Source organism: Anopheles coluzzii, chromosome 3 (assembly GCF_943734685.1).
Source record: "Anopheles coluzzii chromosome 3, AcolN3, whole genome shotgun sequence".
NCBI lineage: Eukaryota > Metazoa > Arthropoda > Insecta > Diptera > Culicidae > Anopheles > Anopheles coluzzii.
In genome coordinates this window covers 81,801,081-81,815,549 of record NC_064671.1, presented here as the reverse complement: position 1 = coordinate 81,815,549, position 14,469 = coordinate 81,801,081, and the positions used below count along the sequence as shown (strand labels likewise).

The window sequence follows — 14,469 nt, the reverse complement described above, 5'->3', positions numbered from 1 at the left end:
GCATATCCTTAGGCGATTTTTCAGACCAGTTAAGGCAAAATTGTGCACAAAAAAGCATTCAACTAAATTAAAATGTACGGAATTTAGCAATTGGTTTATTTATTATTGCTTTTTACATCCTACCATTCCTTTTGGTATATTCTATATATAGATATGTATATCGAGTAAAAATTAAAATAAATTAAGTTATAAATCTCATAGATGTAGGCAAGGATTTATCTTTCGTTGGTGGTAAAAAATTATTCCTCAGGTTATTTTAGTATTATTACACGTGCGTAAATGTAGTGAGTCGCTTTTTTTGTAGCGATTTTTTCTTGTCCACCGGACGGTAAACCACCATCTGGTCACGTTGCAGCTGTGCAGAACGTGCATACTCGCATCGCTCAATTAGCTGTGATTGACAACAACCGTTTGCGCTTGCAGTGGTGGCTGGCGTGAAAGCAGCGTAAAAGCTAGCCTGCCTGCTGAACCTCCTGACAGTGACACTGACTGATTTTGTCGTGTCCAAAATGGCGCACGGTGTCACTGGCGCTGGCAGATCCGCCGTCGTACCGTTGTTGTTGACCAGCGAGCCAGAAGCATCAGATTTGCTTCCATTAATTATATAAAACTCTCCCTTCCCTCCCCCACAGTTGTTCCGTCATGGAAACCAGCTGCTTTACAAACGATGCGAGACAGTGTGGAGTGAGCACGAAAAAAAAAACACATTGTATGCTTTGAAAACTGTACAGGACCTTTTTTCTTTCTTTCGGCAGGAGCTTCAACTCCAACGCGTCAAACGGTGTATGCATAGCCTTAATGAGGTGGGCAACAATTTTGGCAAACGGAATGGCTTGGTGTTTTTTTCTTCTTCTTTTTCGTGTAACACACATACACACGCATAGTCGAAAACGCAAAGAAAGCCTTGATGGACACCATGATGAGCCCATTGGACGTCGCGGCGCTCGCTTTCATTTACTAGAATGAATCGGGGGTAATTCATTAAATAAATTATCATCATCATGATCTGAAACGTTACAAAGGGGGCTGACATCCTACTCATTTATTCATTTCGTCCGGCTTTCTGCGGCATGCGGTCCTCTTGGGTTTGTGTGTGTGTGTGTCTGCGGGCAAGGCTCCAGGGGAGCAAAAAAAACCGGAAAACCGTCCTCCAAAAACACCTTCTTTTCCATCAGTCCGTTTGGTAATGGTAATCACTACGGTTATGGTTGAGTTTTATTACACACCGTTTTAGAAAACTAAGGTTTTTGTTTTCTTCGATAGCGAAGCTTCTGTGTGAAAGGTCCAACTTTCTTTGCCATTCTAGCACGCGTCTTTTCATGGCAAAAAGGGATAGATATTTACATTGCGCATCGGGTGTAGAAACGGCCCTATCAAGCACCGCTCACACACTAAAAACCAAACAAACACGAGTGTCTGCAGTGTGCTGGTTAGTGTTGAGCCTATGGTTGTTTTTCTCTCTCTCTTTTCTTTCATTCCAGTGGTACTTTGGTCGAAAAATGGACCGCACCATTTGCGACCGGGTGAAATAGGCTGTGAACTGGCCGAGGATACGCAACAAAAAAAGCTTAATATTGGTACTAAATCCAGCCACCCCTCTCCAGACTTGCTCACACCGGGCGCCCATCGGTTAGGCCGATGGTGTAAAAAGATAGTCGGACGGCTGGACTACTGCTAACGGGCAAAATTGGTAGTGTCTCACGCCCGCACCCAGAACCGCATTGGCATAATTAGTCCGTTAAGGCTGTAGTGTGGGCCGAGAACTAAATAACAAACAACAGACAAAAAATAAAACAACGGAACAGCAAACTAATTCTGTTCCACTGCAGGGGCTTACGGTTAAGGGTCAGCATGGTTGAGTGGACAGTGTTTGTAGAGAAATGAAGTGCGGCAACCATTAACGGTTCCGATAGGGTAGGATAAAGATCCATGGTACTGCTGGGGGCTGCAGGGAGCAATGCTTTGCGTACGGCACCGGGGCGCTGAGTGTTTGCAGTTGAAAATTAATTTATTAGAACGATTTAAGCTGTCCTGTTATCGTTTAATGCACTTCAATTGAGTGTTTTTCAGAGTTTCTCTCTAGAGAATTTGTTTTGGGAACTATGCCATAGGTATGATGTACTTTTCAAGTAAAACAATAATTTGCTAGTTGAAACACACATTTTGTCACGAAAATTGCATACTTTTAGGTGTTTTTTTTATTCAGTAGGGACGGCTTTGCCGTATTGCTTGTACTTTTAGGTGTTGTATTGGATATTTTTTAGTATTTGTATTGATAGTATATCGATAGATATTAATATCGATGGATAGCCGAAAGTAATGCAGAGTATAGTAATATAGAGTAAAATATGTATTGAATAGTTGTAGTGGGTGGCGAGTTGGTAACTATACCAAGACACAGGCTGAATGTTTTACCAGTTAAACGTTTTAACCTATCAACATATTGCATACTGTTAGGCGCAAAAAAGGCCATCAATGTGCTATTATTACACAAACTTTCTAAAATAAAAAAAAATACAGTTTATTGCCAAAGACTTGACTTTAAGATACCGACTATAAGACATTTTACATTATAAAAATAAGCATTTTCAAAAACATTCTACAGCGTGATAACAACTCGTTCAATATTTGCCAGAGCAAAAAGAGAAACGGTATGCTCCTAAGAGCACAATAATTTCTATTTTGCTCTTAAAGGTGAAAGAAATCAACAACAATTCTTCCATGCCGTTCTCTACCTTTGGTCCCAACAAATGCCAAACAGTACCAGCCGGGAGAATTGCAGACGAGAACGCCCCTAATTGAGATAAGTAGTGATGAATGTTTTAATTAGCCACTGTTGTTAAGTCCTTGAAACTGACGCCCGCCTTGCCATTCCACGCGGGCCTGTGCCCTCGGTTGTTATCGTCCCTTCGGTTGTGTTTTTCAGATTGTGTTTTGGTTTTTAATTTTCACTCCAGCCTCATCCTCCGTTTGCGAATGGGCTTGCTTTTATTATTTTATATTTTCCTCCTCCCTTATTTCTTTCCTCGTTTCTTTCCTCCCTATTTGTGTGTCTGTTTTTTTTTTGTTGCTTATTACTGCACCCAAGTGCAAATGAGAAGCGGGCGGGCGGTGTGAGTGTGGGTGAGAAAATTTTCATTTCGCCCTGGTGTGGAAAAGTGCAACCGCCGGCCTCAACCTACCGGGGGCAGGGTGCGCTAATTAACTTTCCCGGCCAAAACCGGGCTGCCTCACCACCGCCCGGCAGCATCATCGGAGAGAAAACAATTTTCATTTCATCTGTACGGCCTGCAAGCGGGGCTGCTATTTTTCTCCCCCTCCGACCAGCAAGGCCTCAAGCAGTGCTGGACGATGAGCGTCTTGGCGGCTGAAACTCAGGAGGTTGGTTTTTTTTTCGCTTCAACACCACCCACTGGCCAGTTGAGGCTTTTTCGGAAGGAGATTCTTAGAAAAACATAACTCCAAATGTTACAACGAAACAAAATTGGAAACTTTTGAACAGCAACCGTAGCGTTACAAAACAACACACTCTTGTGCTTGTGCCCTCTTGCAATGTGGTGAAAATTGGAGAAATGGCTTGACCAAACTTGACCGCTGGCAGAGAAGCGAGCTCAGACAAAGATAAAGGAGTTGGAAACAATAATTCAACTCTGTGCTCGTTTCTCAAATAGGAAGCCTGAACCGAGCGAAACTGTGGTGCGTGGTTTTGCACTCGAAGGTGTATTTTTCTCGACACAAAAAGCAACCGCGCTAAGACCGTTTGTGCGTAGCAGCCTGAAGGGGCTTGAAAACTCTCTTGCTCTGAAAATAAGGAGCAGTGTGAAACATTTATAATTTTGCTTTTCTTCTTCAGCTTTCACTCCTTTTCTCCTGTCGGATCGCGTACCAGATCTTCACCGTATGGTCAGCCATCCGCTTGAACTGGACACCAAACGCGTGATGGTTTCAACTAGCCTGCGCTGGCTCTCAGCGTTGCCAAGCACTCCTGCTCACTCCACCCGTAGCGTTGTGGTAAAATTTTCATTTTCTGCTCGCACCGTTGTCGGGTAATGAGATGGGGGAAGGAAAATGGTAAGGCCAAAACCGCCTGTCGGATCCTTTTTCGCAACGAGCTGCAAGACGTCTGTTGGAAATATCTGTAATTACGTTTTTTTTCTCCCTTCTCCTTGTTTGCTTCCGCATGCCAGACTGTGTGGGGAAGGACAACGCAGCGCACAGGACCCGTTGCAATGTGATCCGTTGCGAAATGGTTGCGGTGCAGTCTAGTGCACGTGAGCGAAAATTGCAAAACGCGTAAAGTGGAGGCATTTTGCGCGCCAGACAGCGAGTGAGCAGAAATTATCAGCCTTGGATGGAATGGGGCAAACTGCTCAATTGGGAACTGTCATCTAGCGCTCTGCCATGGCAGCGGGATGACAAATGAGTTTGGTGGGAAAGTAATTTGCAGCTGTGCAGCGTGCAGCAAACTTGTGCAGTGCTTCTTGCTTCTTGTGCAGTTTTTTCATGCTTCTTGCCTACTACAGTGGCAGGTTTTTCCAAGAATGTTTGCATGTTTTTCGCAGTGGTGAACTTTTGTAAGTAGTTTTATAACCGTTGGATGTTAGCAATGTAAACGGCAAAGAGTCTTTAATAGAACTTGTCATAATGGTGCATCGCTTGATGGGGCCTGAAAGTATGCAGTCTATAATAAACATGGTTAATTCTACAAAATTATGGCATTATTTTTAACATTTGTCAATGTATTATTTGTTGGGAGATTTTCAACACAGAGAAGCTTTACTGACTAGATGAATTAAAAAATAAGTAAAATTAACAAAACGTCTTTCAGATTGCATATCTTTAGGCGACTAATTATATAGTTAAAATGGTGCATTGCGTGATGACCGCCTGAAGGTATGCAATTTATAAGTTTTGTTTGATGCTACAAAAGTATTGCGTTAAAAAAAATTACTAACTGATAACTAACTTAAAAATAAACCATAACGTAATAAAACGTCATTCAGATTGCATATCTTTAGGCGAATCATTATACCGCAGAGGATCTTGTCTAGTAACTAACGGAAGATAACAAAATTATATTTCAATAACCTTCGATTCTTTCCAGTTCAACAGATACATAAAACATTGCATCAACCGAATCTATTTCCCCTACGCTGTATCATAAAAATCCCGTTAAAAAGAAATTTAAGAATTCTGCGGAAAATCCACCCATCCGATATGACGAGCTCCGCAATGAACAGTTCTTGCAACAGTCGCTAACAAAAGCGAAACGTGACACTCAAGTACCTCCATCACCGAGTACGGATTATCTCGCTGTCTGCAACATTTGGCATTTTGATCCCGACTGGTCCCCAAACTAATAGGGTCTGCAGATTTTGTAACCCCACGCCACAGTTCCCCTAGATTCGCTTGATTGGGAGGCGAACAGAGATCATTGTTTTTAAATTAGCTATTCCGGCTGCTTTCGTCGCTGTACCTTCCCTACACCGCACCACTAGTCATCTCACTCACCGTGCACATCAACCAAATCAGGATCATTTTCCATTTCTCACCGGTTTTCCCATTGGCTGTTATCTTTCGCCCGTTGCTTTATTTGCGGCCTGGCCGGAGCTTTCTGGCTCGATACAATTGGCGATAAGCGAACGATTATGAAGCGGTGGGGAGGATTTCGGGATGGTTTTTGTTTTGTTTTGTGTTGTCTGCTGCTTCCAGAGGAGCACCCCTGGCAACACGCTCAAGCAGTGTTTATTTCCGCTGAATGATATTTCATCCTCATCATCGTCGTTTATGCCCAACGCTTTGTTTTCTCGACCATAAGCGACCTCCCTGCCTTTGGTGCGTACCGTAGCCACAGTGGGAAGTGGAAAACGTGCCCTCAACGTTCATTAGTAAACATTGCGCTCGAGCAAATTCCCCCCCTCACGTTGTCTTGCAGTCCGCTGGACCAGCGGTGGGCGAAACGACACAAAACCACGGAGAACGGACGGTGAACGATGGAGCTCCTTCTTATTACTTTTTCCGTGGATAAAATATTACGATTCATTGGCTGCGGGTTGGGGGGGGGGGGGGGGGGGGGCGGGTGAATTCAATGAAGGGAACAAAAAAGTTGGAATGATCGAGTGGAGTGAAGTATAAAGGCGTTTTTTTTGTTGCTTGTCTCCGTATCGAAATAACAAGCTAGAAGCAGCAGACCGGTTGCTGCGGCAGCATATTGAAGCAATTGGAATAGAAAATGGTGCCCACCACACTGCTATTCTGGTATAAATGGCAGCAATGTGAGAGAGAGAGAGAGCAACAGGGAGAGAAAAAAAACTAATTAAAACAAGACGCCACAGCATTACAGTTTTGCCGAGACGTTTTTGCGTCTGTGATTTCTTTCCTATTTCAAGCATTTCGTCATTACAAATCATCCATCCTTGCTGACGTCTCGTAAAAAGGGGATGGCAAAAACTTTAAGCGCTACTGTATGGTGGGTGTTTTTTCCCTTTTTTTGATTTTCATTGCCCTAAGAAAGCACCAGATTCTAGCTAACAGTAGAAGAAGAAAATCTAATGCAAGACGCTTCTTACTGCTTAACTTTCCCCCCAGCTTGTCTCATTTTCACTGGAACATGGTTTTTCTTCGCTTTCAAACGCTGCTCTTTGTCTGTGTGGCCTTTCAGGGCAAAAAAAAAAAAAAAAATTACACACACACGGAAACACACGGTGACGGTTGAAGTTTCGTAAACACAAATCACTTCCAATCACCGATTCGGGATTTCTTTCTTCCGCGGGAACGATTTGACATCTGTTGACACTTTCGGGTTTCAGTGCAGGGATAGGTTTTGTTTTGGTACGAGGTACGGCAAGCACCGAGAAATTCTATTTACTCTCGGCACTGTTCGGATGGCGTGGAGATGTTGGAAGAGGGATTAAGGAAAAATTATATATCAGATTATGGGGTACTTCTAGTCGTACAATGACAAAACGAAGGACCTTTGTTTTAACAAGCATTTCTGCAGAAATTTTAAAATATACTTAGATGAATATTTGTACCTACATTTAAAATTGTTTTACTTGAGTTTGTAGAAACTAAAACGTTTTAAATTGTTATTTTAAAAAATAGATTATTCTACATTGAAACTAATTTAATTTACGATTTACCCTGAAGGTATGCAATCGTCATAACAGAACGCCTAAAATTCGATACTGTACACGACTCAATTATATTATTAACAACAAATTCTCAAATTGAATGGTTGCTTCTGACCCGAAATGAAAAGAGTGCTCAACGTGATCTTAAAATAAAAATAAATCTTTAAAACTTTAGTAAAACTTGTTAAGTAATATGGACTGGCAGTAACAACTGCATAAAACATTGCCTTCCGCTGTTTACAGAAAACATATGCCTTGTGATGGAAAATAATAATAAATGATTCCAACACTCTCCTTTTTTCTTCTATCTCTTTCTGTCTCTTTCTCTTGTTCTCTCTTTGTCTGTTTATCTGTGCTACTTTTCGTCTCAGTTTCCCTCACACGCACAAATCTTTATCTGCAAACAGCGTGCGAAGGACTTATCTGTGAAGCATGAAATTGATAACGCTATCGGCATCTGCCTGTTAGCACAGCTAGGAAAGAAAAATCAAACGCACAACACGAACAAAAAAGAACGACACAAGACGCGAGAACATATACGAAATAAAAAAAAAGAAAAGCTGGCAACGTTCCAAGACAGCTTCCTCCCCGTAAAGAAACATGCGACAGGGGACACATGGAAGGTTAAAAGCTAACAGGACACAGGCATCAATCCTCGAGCAGCTCGAGCCAGACCGAAGCGTTTGACCTGCTGCTGCCGGCGTGCCGGTGCGCCCGGGAGGATCCTATCTCTCTGAATTTCTTTTCACCAGCTGAATGTCAGCCACGGTTGACTGCGGTTGAATGGTAATGACTTTTCAACCGGTGTCAAGTTTTGTTACGTTCAACGCGCCAGGTAGGGATGGGAAGCAGTGTGTAAGAAGGGTGAGTTTGTGTTTAGGTGTCGTGGAAAAAAGGTGAACACGCTGAAGACACTGACGCTTATGGTGAGCGTGCGGTTGCAGCGAGCAAGCGAGCGAAGGGCGGTCATGCATATGGATCTCGTGCAAACAGCTTGCTTGTTGTATCTTATGTTTGTGTGGGTGTGTGTGTGTCGGTGTGAGCGTTCGGGTGAAAGCGTTAAAGCTGACGGTGACGAGGCAAAAACATATATCCCCGCCGGGACTTACCGTAGTACGTCGTCGAGCGGCGTTTGTTGTAGTTCGTCTCCGGTATCGAGAGCAGACACTCGATCATGGCTGGCGATTCGAGCTGATCCTTTCGTATCCTGCCGCTGATGGACACGTTGTACAGCCCGTTCTCGCCCTGGACGGATTTGAGGTTTTCCGTCTCGAAGAGCTCGTAGTTGATGCTGCGGTAACGTGGGAGAAGAATGAAGCGAAGGTTTATTTAAAGGTTTTGCTTAAAAAACGATAAGATGAGTGTTTCTTTCCAATTATGGGGCATTAAATGACGAGTTATGTTGTAAAAAATAGTGTGTTGATTCCGAGTTATGGTTAACGCCTAAAGGTATGCAATATTTTGTAGGAATTTTTGTCTTAAGCTTATTCTAAATATCGAAAAATTAAATAAACTTTATAGTGTAAAGATCTGAACCTTTTTTTTTCGAAAAGTGTTTTTATTCATTTATTCAAATAGTCTTTCAATGAAGCAACAAACAAAACAAAATATTCTGACGTTGAGGGACGATGTAGGCCACTTAACGCGATTGTTTGTTGATTCAATTGTATTTCAGTGTTAAATATTAATTTTTGTTATTGAATTAACTACATTCTTTACAAGAAGAACGACTTTATAGATATAGGTTTTTTGTTTCGCAAAAGTAAATCAAACGGTTATGATATTCAAATTGCTTGTTTAAATACATCATTGTGCATACCTTCAGGCGCTTAAATAGGTTGAATGTTCGGATACACAAAAAACAAAAACAAAAACATGCTAATTCATTGTGATGTAAATCAGATTTAAAAGTGAATATTGAAATAATTAAAGTCCAATGATCCCTCCTTTATCAAATCGCATTAAAACCACACCATCGCCGTTCGCTAACTACAACAAAGTAGCATGCAAATCGGCTTACTCATATTTGAATAGATGTTTTGCTCGCCTATAATGTAATCGCCGATAAAAACCCGAGCCTGCTCATTTGCAGTCCAATCAATCAGGAAACGGTACCGGTAGCGTCCGGCTTGGGATTAAGGGGCAGATGAAAAATGATCCCAAGCTCGCTCCCACGGCTCGCTTGACCGCCACCAAGAGGCGTAACATGAAAATCAAAATAATAAAAAAAGCGTCCGCCCAGTATCTTTCCGTCCCATCGCGGCCAGCTACGGCAGCATCGGTAAGCTTGATGTTTAACAGCATGTACGATTTATGGAAACCCGTGAAGGTTCCGGTGTACCGAAACATCCACCACCAGCCCCGATTCAATGGGCTTGCGGCTGGAATAGCTGGACGGTCAGAAGATATTTTACTTCCCCCAGAAATATATTAATGCCCGGGCGTTTGATTATTGTTGAAGGGACCATTTCCTTAATCACCGGTGCCCACCAGGGCCACAACCCGGTGGAAATCGATGTCGATCGTAAACGCGAGGCCGGAGCAGATTTTCAGTGATTGAATTTCGTACACCCAGCGGTGCTGGGGGAGGTGATGGTGGTGCCAAAATGTGTGCTCCCTGCGCGTCCCGGAGCTTTGGGGATTTTTTTCGTGTGGTGCTTGTTATGGAGCAACAGCAGAAGAAAAAAAAAAAAACATCACGGTGGTTTGACCTTTGCCGTGGGCGATCTTTTATCATTTTTCAACCCCGCTACATCCGGGTAGTGCGGTGGTGTGGTTCGATTTTAACTCCAGCTGGACACAAATGACCGATGTGGTCAAGCGTAACCTTTTGCCCGTGCTGGTAACCCGAGGTTGCAGGCAGGCGGAAAAATAACAACATATTTTTTCGTCCATTTTTTTCATTCGTTCTCTCTCTCTCTCTCTCTCTCTCTCTCTCTCTCTCTCTCTCTCTCTCTCTGGGATTTCATCTCGTTCAACGAAGGCTGGTTCGTTATTGGTTGTGCTTGTGTGTGTGTGTGTGTGTGCGGCCGCTGTTATGGTACGGGGGACGGTGACCCGGCAGCCCGAGAGTTTGATTTATCATTCAACCTTAAAAATGCGCACCCCCACGACCGTTGGGCTGAGTGCAAATAGCGGAAGCGAACCCTTAACCCGTTCCCCGTGACCTGGGAAGAGAGGTCCCGGTTGGTGCTGAACCGCGGACAGAGTGACAGGGGTTTGCAGTTCAAGTTGACATCATTATAGCAAAATGATTTATAAATGAAATGGCGGCGAACATAAAATTTAGCTTCCGAAAGGCAAATGGAAAGTATACATTTAGGCGCCTTTTCATGAGTGCTAGTTCAACTGCTTTAATAAATGTACAATGTTCACCGGAAGATTGCCAACCCCTGCACTACCACGAACATCGGTTCGAACAGGGAGTAAATCAGATCAGATGAAGGGTGATGAAGACGGTAATGTGGGTGGAAAAATGAATTATGCAAATATTTTACTTATAATTTATTTCATAAATTAAACTGGGATGATACTTTGTGCCATCATCGCGCCGAAATCGTGTTAAATATTGCTACGGAATTGAAGCAGAGGATGCCGGACGGGGAAAAGTGGGAATGATTTCCTGTCCCATGGCCCATAGGTCGGCGCCACCGTGACCGGTTATGGGGTTTGTTGCTGCTGCGGGCGTGTGTGAAGGATTGCTCAATTGGAAAACATAATCGAACGGACAGCAAAGCTACCGGGAGCCCTTTTAACCTCACAAACATAACCCACAGTGAACGGTGCGTGCGTGTGTGTGCAGGACGAGCCCCTTTTTTTGGGAGGTTCGATGGGTTCGATCACGTACTCGGTTGATTGGCGCAGTGAGAGATCCATTTTGTAAAGTGGAAGGCAAACGCGTGCCCCAATCAACTGAAGGTTATTTTTCGATTTTCTTCCGCAGGTGTACCATGAACCGAGAGGTGTAGCCCGATGTAGCCCCCTACAGAAAGGGAGCTAGACGCCTCTACTTACCGTATCTGGAGCTCGGGTAGCGGAGAAATGTCTCGTGCGTGGCAATCAACCGTGATGTAGCCGTCGCCATTCAGGTAGTAGCTTAGATCGAACTTACTTTCCCGCACTGGAAAGGAAGAAAGCATGAGCAAAACTGGTATTAGATAATGGTTCTAATATAACCGGAGCAGTGGAATAGAATACTTTGAGATCATATTCTTCACGATGGTTAGTTAAATTGAATATACTGTTCATTGCTTGAATTTTATGCACCAATATTAAGCTACAGAAGTTTAAATGTGTTCCTACGTGTACTTTTTATTAAAAATTCCTAATCGAATAAAGCCAGGGTTATAATTCAAATGTCACTATTTAATTTTCGTTTTAAATTGCTTATAAGTGCACAAGATTTGACAAATTGCATACTTGTGGGCGTTGAAAATCATTTATGGAACGAGTTTTTTAGGCTTGCCTTCATCGACTTTTGCCAAATCTGACCTTGGTTGTCGATCAATGAGCTCAATTTATTTTATTTTATTTATTTTTGTTAGCTAGTTACGTTCCATAACGTCGCATTCATTGAATATTCCCAAAACATGGCTTTAAATTACATTATAGAAATAATTCAGGTTTGAAGCAATTCAAATAATATTTTTTTCTCGATTATGAATTATCATTAGGTTATTTGGTACGATAGATATAATTTAAATGATCTGCCTATAGAAAAATAAAAAAATCAATTAAAAATATTAGGATTGAATTTGAAATATTTGTTCGAGTTAACTTTTTAATTTGTAATATTGTTTAAGTGAAAAGGCTTAAAACAATTCTTATATCAAATCTGACAAAAAAAAAAAACAAAATATTGTCATTATACTGAATCTGCTATTTTAAAGGATTGAAATCAACTGTGTGATTGCAATCACTTACTTTACCATAAAACCTATACTTGTCAATACAATTGTACCAAAAAAAAAGCTAATTGAAAACCCCTTTTCAACTCAATTGCAGCTTCTCTTACCGATAATTTTCAGCTTCGCCGACTTCCTGTCGATGGACGCGTACGTTTGCACGATGCACATGTACTCGCCGGTAAAGTTGGCGAGCGGTTTGATGATCGCCATCGCCCGATGCTTGTGCAGATGCTCCTGCGACACGACGTAGCTGGTGTCGACACGGTTCTTAAAGGATTGCTGTTGCGGATTGGGTGATTGGGGTGGGTGACAAAAAAAAAAAAATAGAAATAAAACAAGACACGTTTCATTTCCTGCTTGAAACATCCTCCTGCTAGGGTTTAAACCCAGCTAGTGGCGTATGTACTTACGAAGGGGAAAGGATTTTTCGACGGTATCCACTGGTAGACCGGTTGACCGTCCAGGAGCCATTTTAACACGAATCCCTTCTCGCTTTCGTCCACCTCGTACTCGCAGTCCAGTATTAGCGGGTCTGGCGTTTTGGACGTCTGATCTAGCAGGTAGGTGGAGGGAACTTTCAGGTTGATGATTTTCACCGCCGAACACACTGTGCGAGAAAGAAAGAGAGATAAAAAAGTAACAATTAATTTTTGTGATACAAATCGAATAAAGGACTTGACGAAATAGCTTGTACTGGTTGCGAATTGGTTCGATAAGGGTAGCTTTAACGCAATTTTATTTCTCCCTAAATACTATTCACTTTAAAGCATGAATTTTGGATGCGAAAGTGAAAAGTGAAAATGTTTTTAAATGGCTTGTCTTCAATGTTTAATGCATTTTATTAGCGCGTCCACGTTTTGGGAAGGGCTGCTTATGCATTCATAAAAATGACTTGCTAATTCGTCGGTCTCGTGCATAAAATATAATAATTTGCGAATTACAAACAAACAAATGGAGCAGCAAAAAAAAGTATCCTATTTTCATTCACTGTTGCGCACCGCTTTCCTGTTTTTTTTTATGCTTCACAGTTTTTGTTTTCTACCTCCATCCTGTTTGGTGTAATTCGTCGCGCATTAGTGCGCGAATTTATTATTCATTTATTTATCAAATAAAACCCTATCCTCCCATCCACCACTGCAACTTGACAGCCGTGCAGTCGCATTGGGTTTGATGTGTACGCTCAGCGGGTGGCGGGACACTTTTTTTTTACCAATATGCTCAAAACCAGTTTGAGGTTCATCCAGTTTGAAATGCAAAACGGTACTACGCAAAAGCAAAAAAAAAACGCTGATAACTCAACCCATTCTGGTGGGGTTCCTCGTGCTTGAAATATTCATTTCACACTCACGTTTATGCAAAAGGGCGGTAGATATGTACAAAAAAAATGGAATAAGCGACACAGTGAGATGACTGTAGCGTGCATATATAGACATCCTTCTAAAACTCAAGGATCACGGATGACAAAATTCCCGCAACGCTTCTACTGTTTTTTCCTCCGGCCCTCCCGGATTGTTTTTCCCACTTTTCCCACCTGCGAGCAGCAACTTTTACGGGCGACGGTGACGTTTAATATTTTATTCATCCCGGTGCTTCGGAGAAAGCTCCGGAACCGCGCTTATCACGCTCACGGGGACAAATGTGCGGGATACAGCAGGGAGAAAAATAAATAAAAGAAATGTTTGAAAACGTTGTTTCGCCATTCCTCGCGTTTGTTCCTTTTCACACTCACACACACACACACACATGTATAGGTAGCCCGTGAGAATGGTAAAACCGTTCATTATTCACTTAGTGCATTAGAGACGCGAAGTGCAATTTGCAGTTTTGGGATGAGGATGGCGGATTTTGGAGAGGGTTCGTGTCGTGTGGCCGGTTCCCCGGGGAGTGACAAAAGACACGGATAATGATTTCACCGTAGATTAGTACGTTTTGAGGTAGGTTTTTTTTTTCACCAGTGCCAGAGGTTGTTATGTTAACTACACATCTACACATTTTCTATTTAACAAAAAAATGTTCTATTCTATTATTCTAATGTAAGTTTTAACGATTTTTTAAAAAGAAGATTAGCTTTCTACACAGATGAACTGCATGCATCATTAAACTTTTGCATACCTTTAGGAGCTGGGAGTAATACAAGTGAGCGAAGAGCCTGAATGTATGCAATATTGATGTATTTATGTTTTAACAGGAATTTTCATTAAAAAAAAGTTATTTCAACCAATTTAAGTAAATCACGACAGAAATTAAAAAAAAACACTTTAGGAAACAATTGTATTTTAGTAAAAGTCTAATTAAATGCTCGATTTTAGATTTTTTTAAATGGAAATACTGTTCGATGAACAAAATAACAACGGAAGGCAAGCAAGTGTGAGCGAGTGCATAGCGAATGCACACAGCTCATTCAATATAAATTGTTTCCAATTTCTCGT

The 14,469-nt window shown here is 42.0% G+C and overlaps 1 protein-coding gene across 6 annotated transcripts in view; it reads right to left on the bottom strand.

The window, feature by feature from the left end:
* The window catches only part of LOC120956591 (uncharacterized), a 122,426-nt gene that overhangs the window by 8,901 nt on the left and 99,056 nt on the right, over nucleotides 1-14,469 (bottom strand). For all 6 annotated transcript variants that reach the window (XM_040378193.2, XM_049608339.1, XM_040378198.2 and 3 more), the window contains exons 3-6: nucleotides 12,451-12,647; nucleotides 12,148-12,319; nucleotides 11,148-11,253; nucleotides 8,243-8,424 (exon numbers count right to left, since the gene is read on the bottom strand). In XM_040378193.2, coding sequence (XP_040234127.1) covers nucleotides 8,243-8,424; nucleotides 11,148-11,253; nucleotides 12,148-12,319; nucleotides 12,451-12,647 — 657 coding nt within the window. The remainder of the gene's footprint in view (nucleotides 1-8,242; nucleotides 8,425-11,147; nucleotides 11,254-12,147; nucleotides 12,320-12,450; nucleotides 12,648-14,469) is intronic.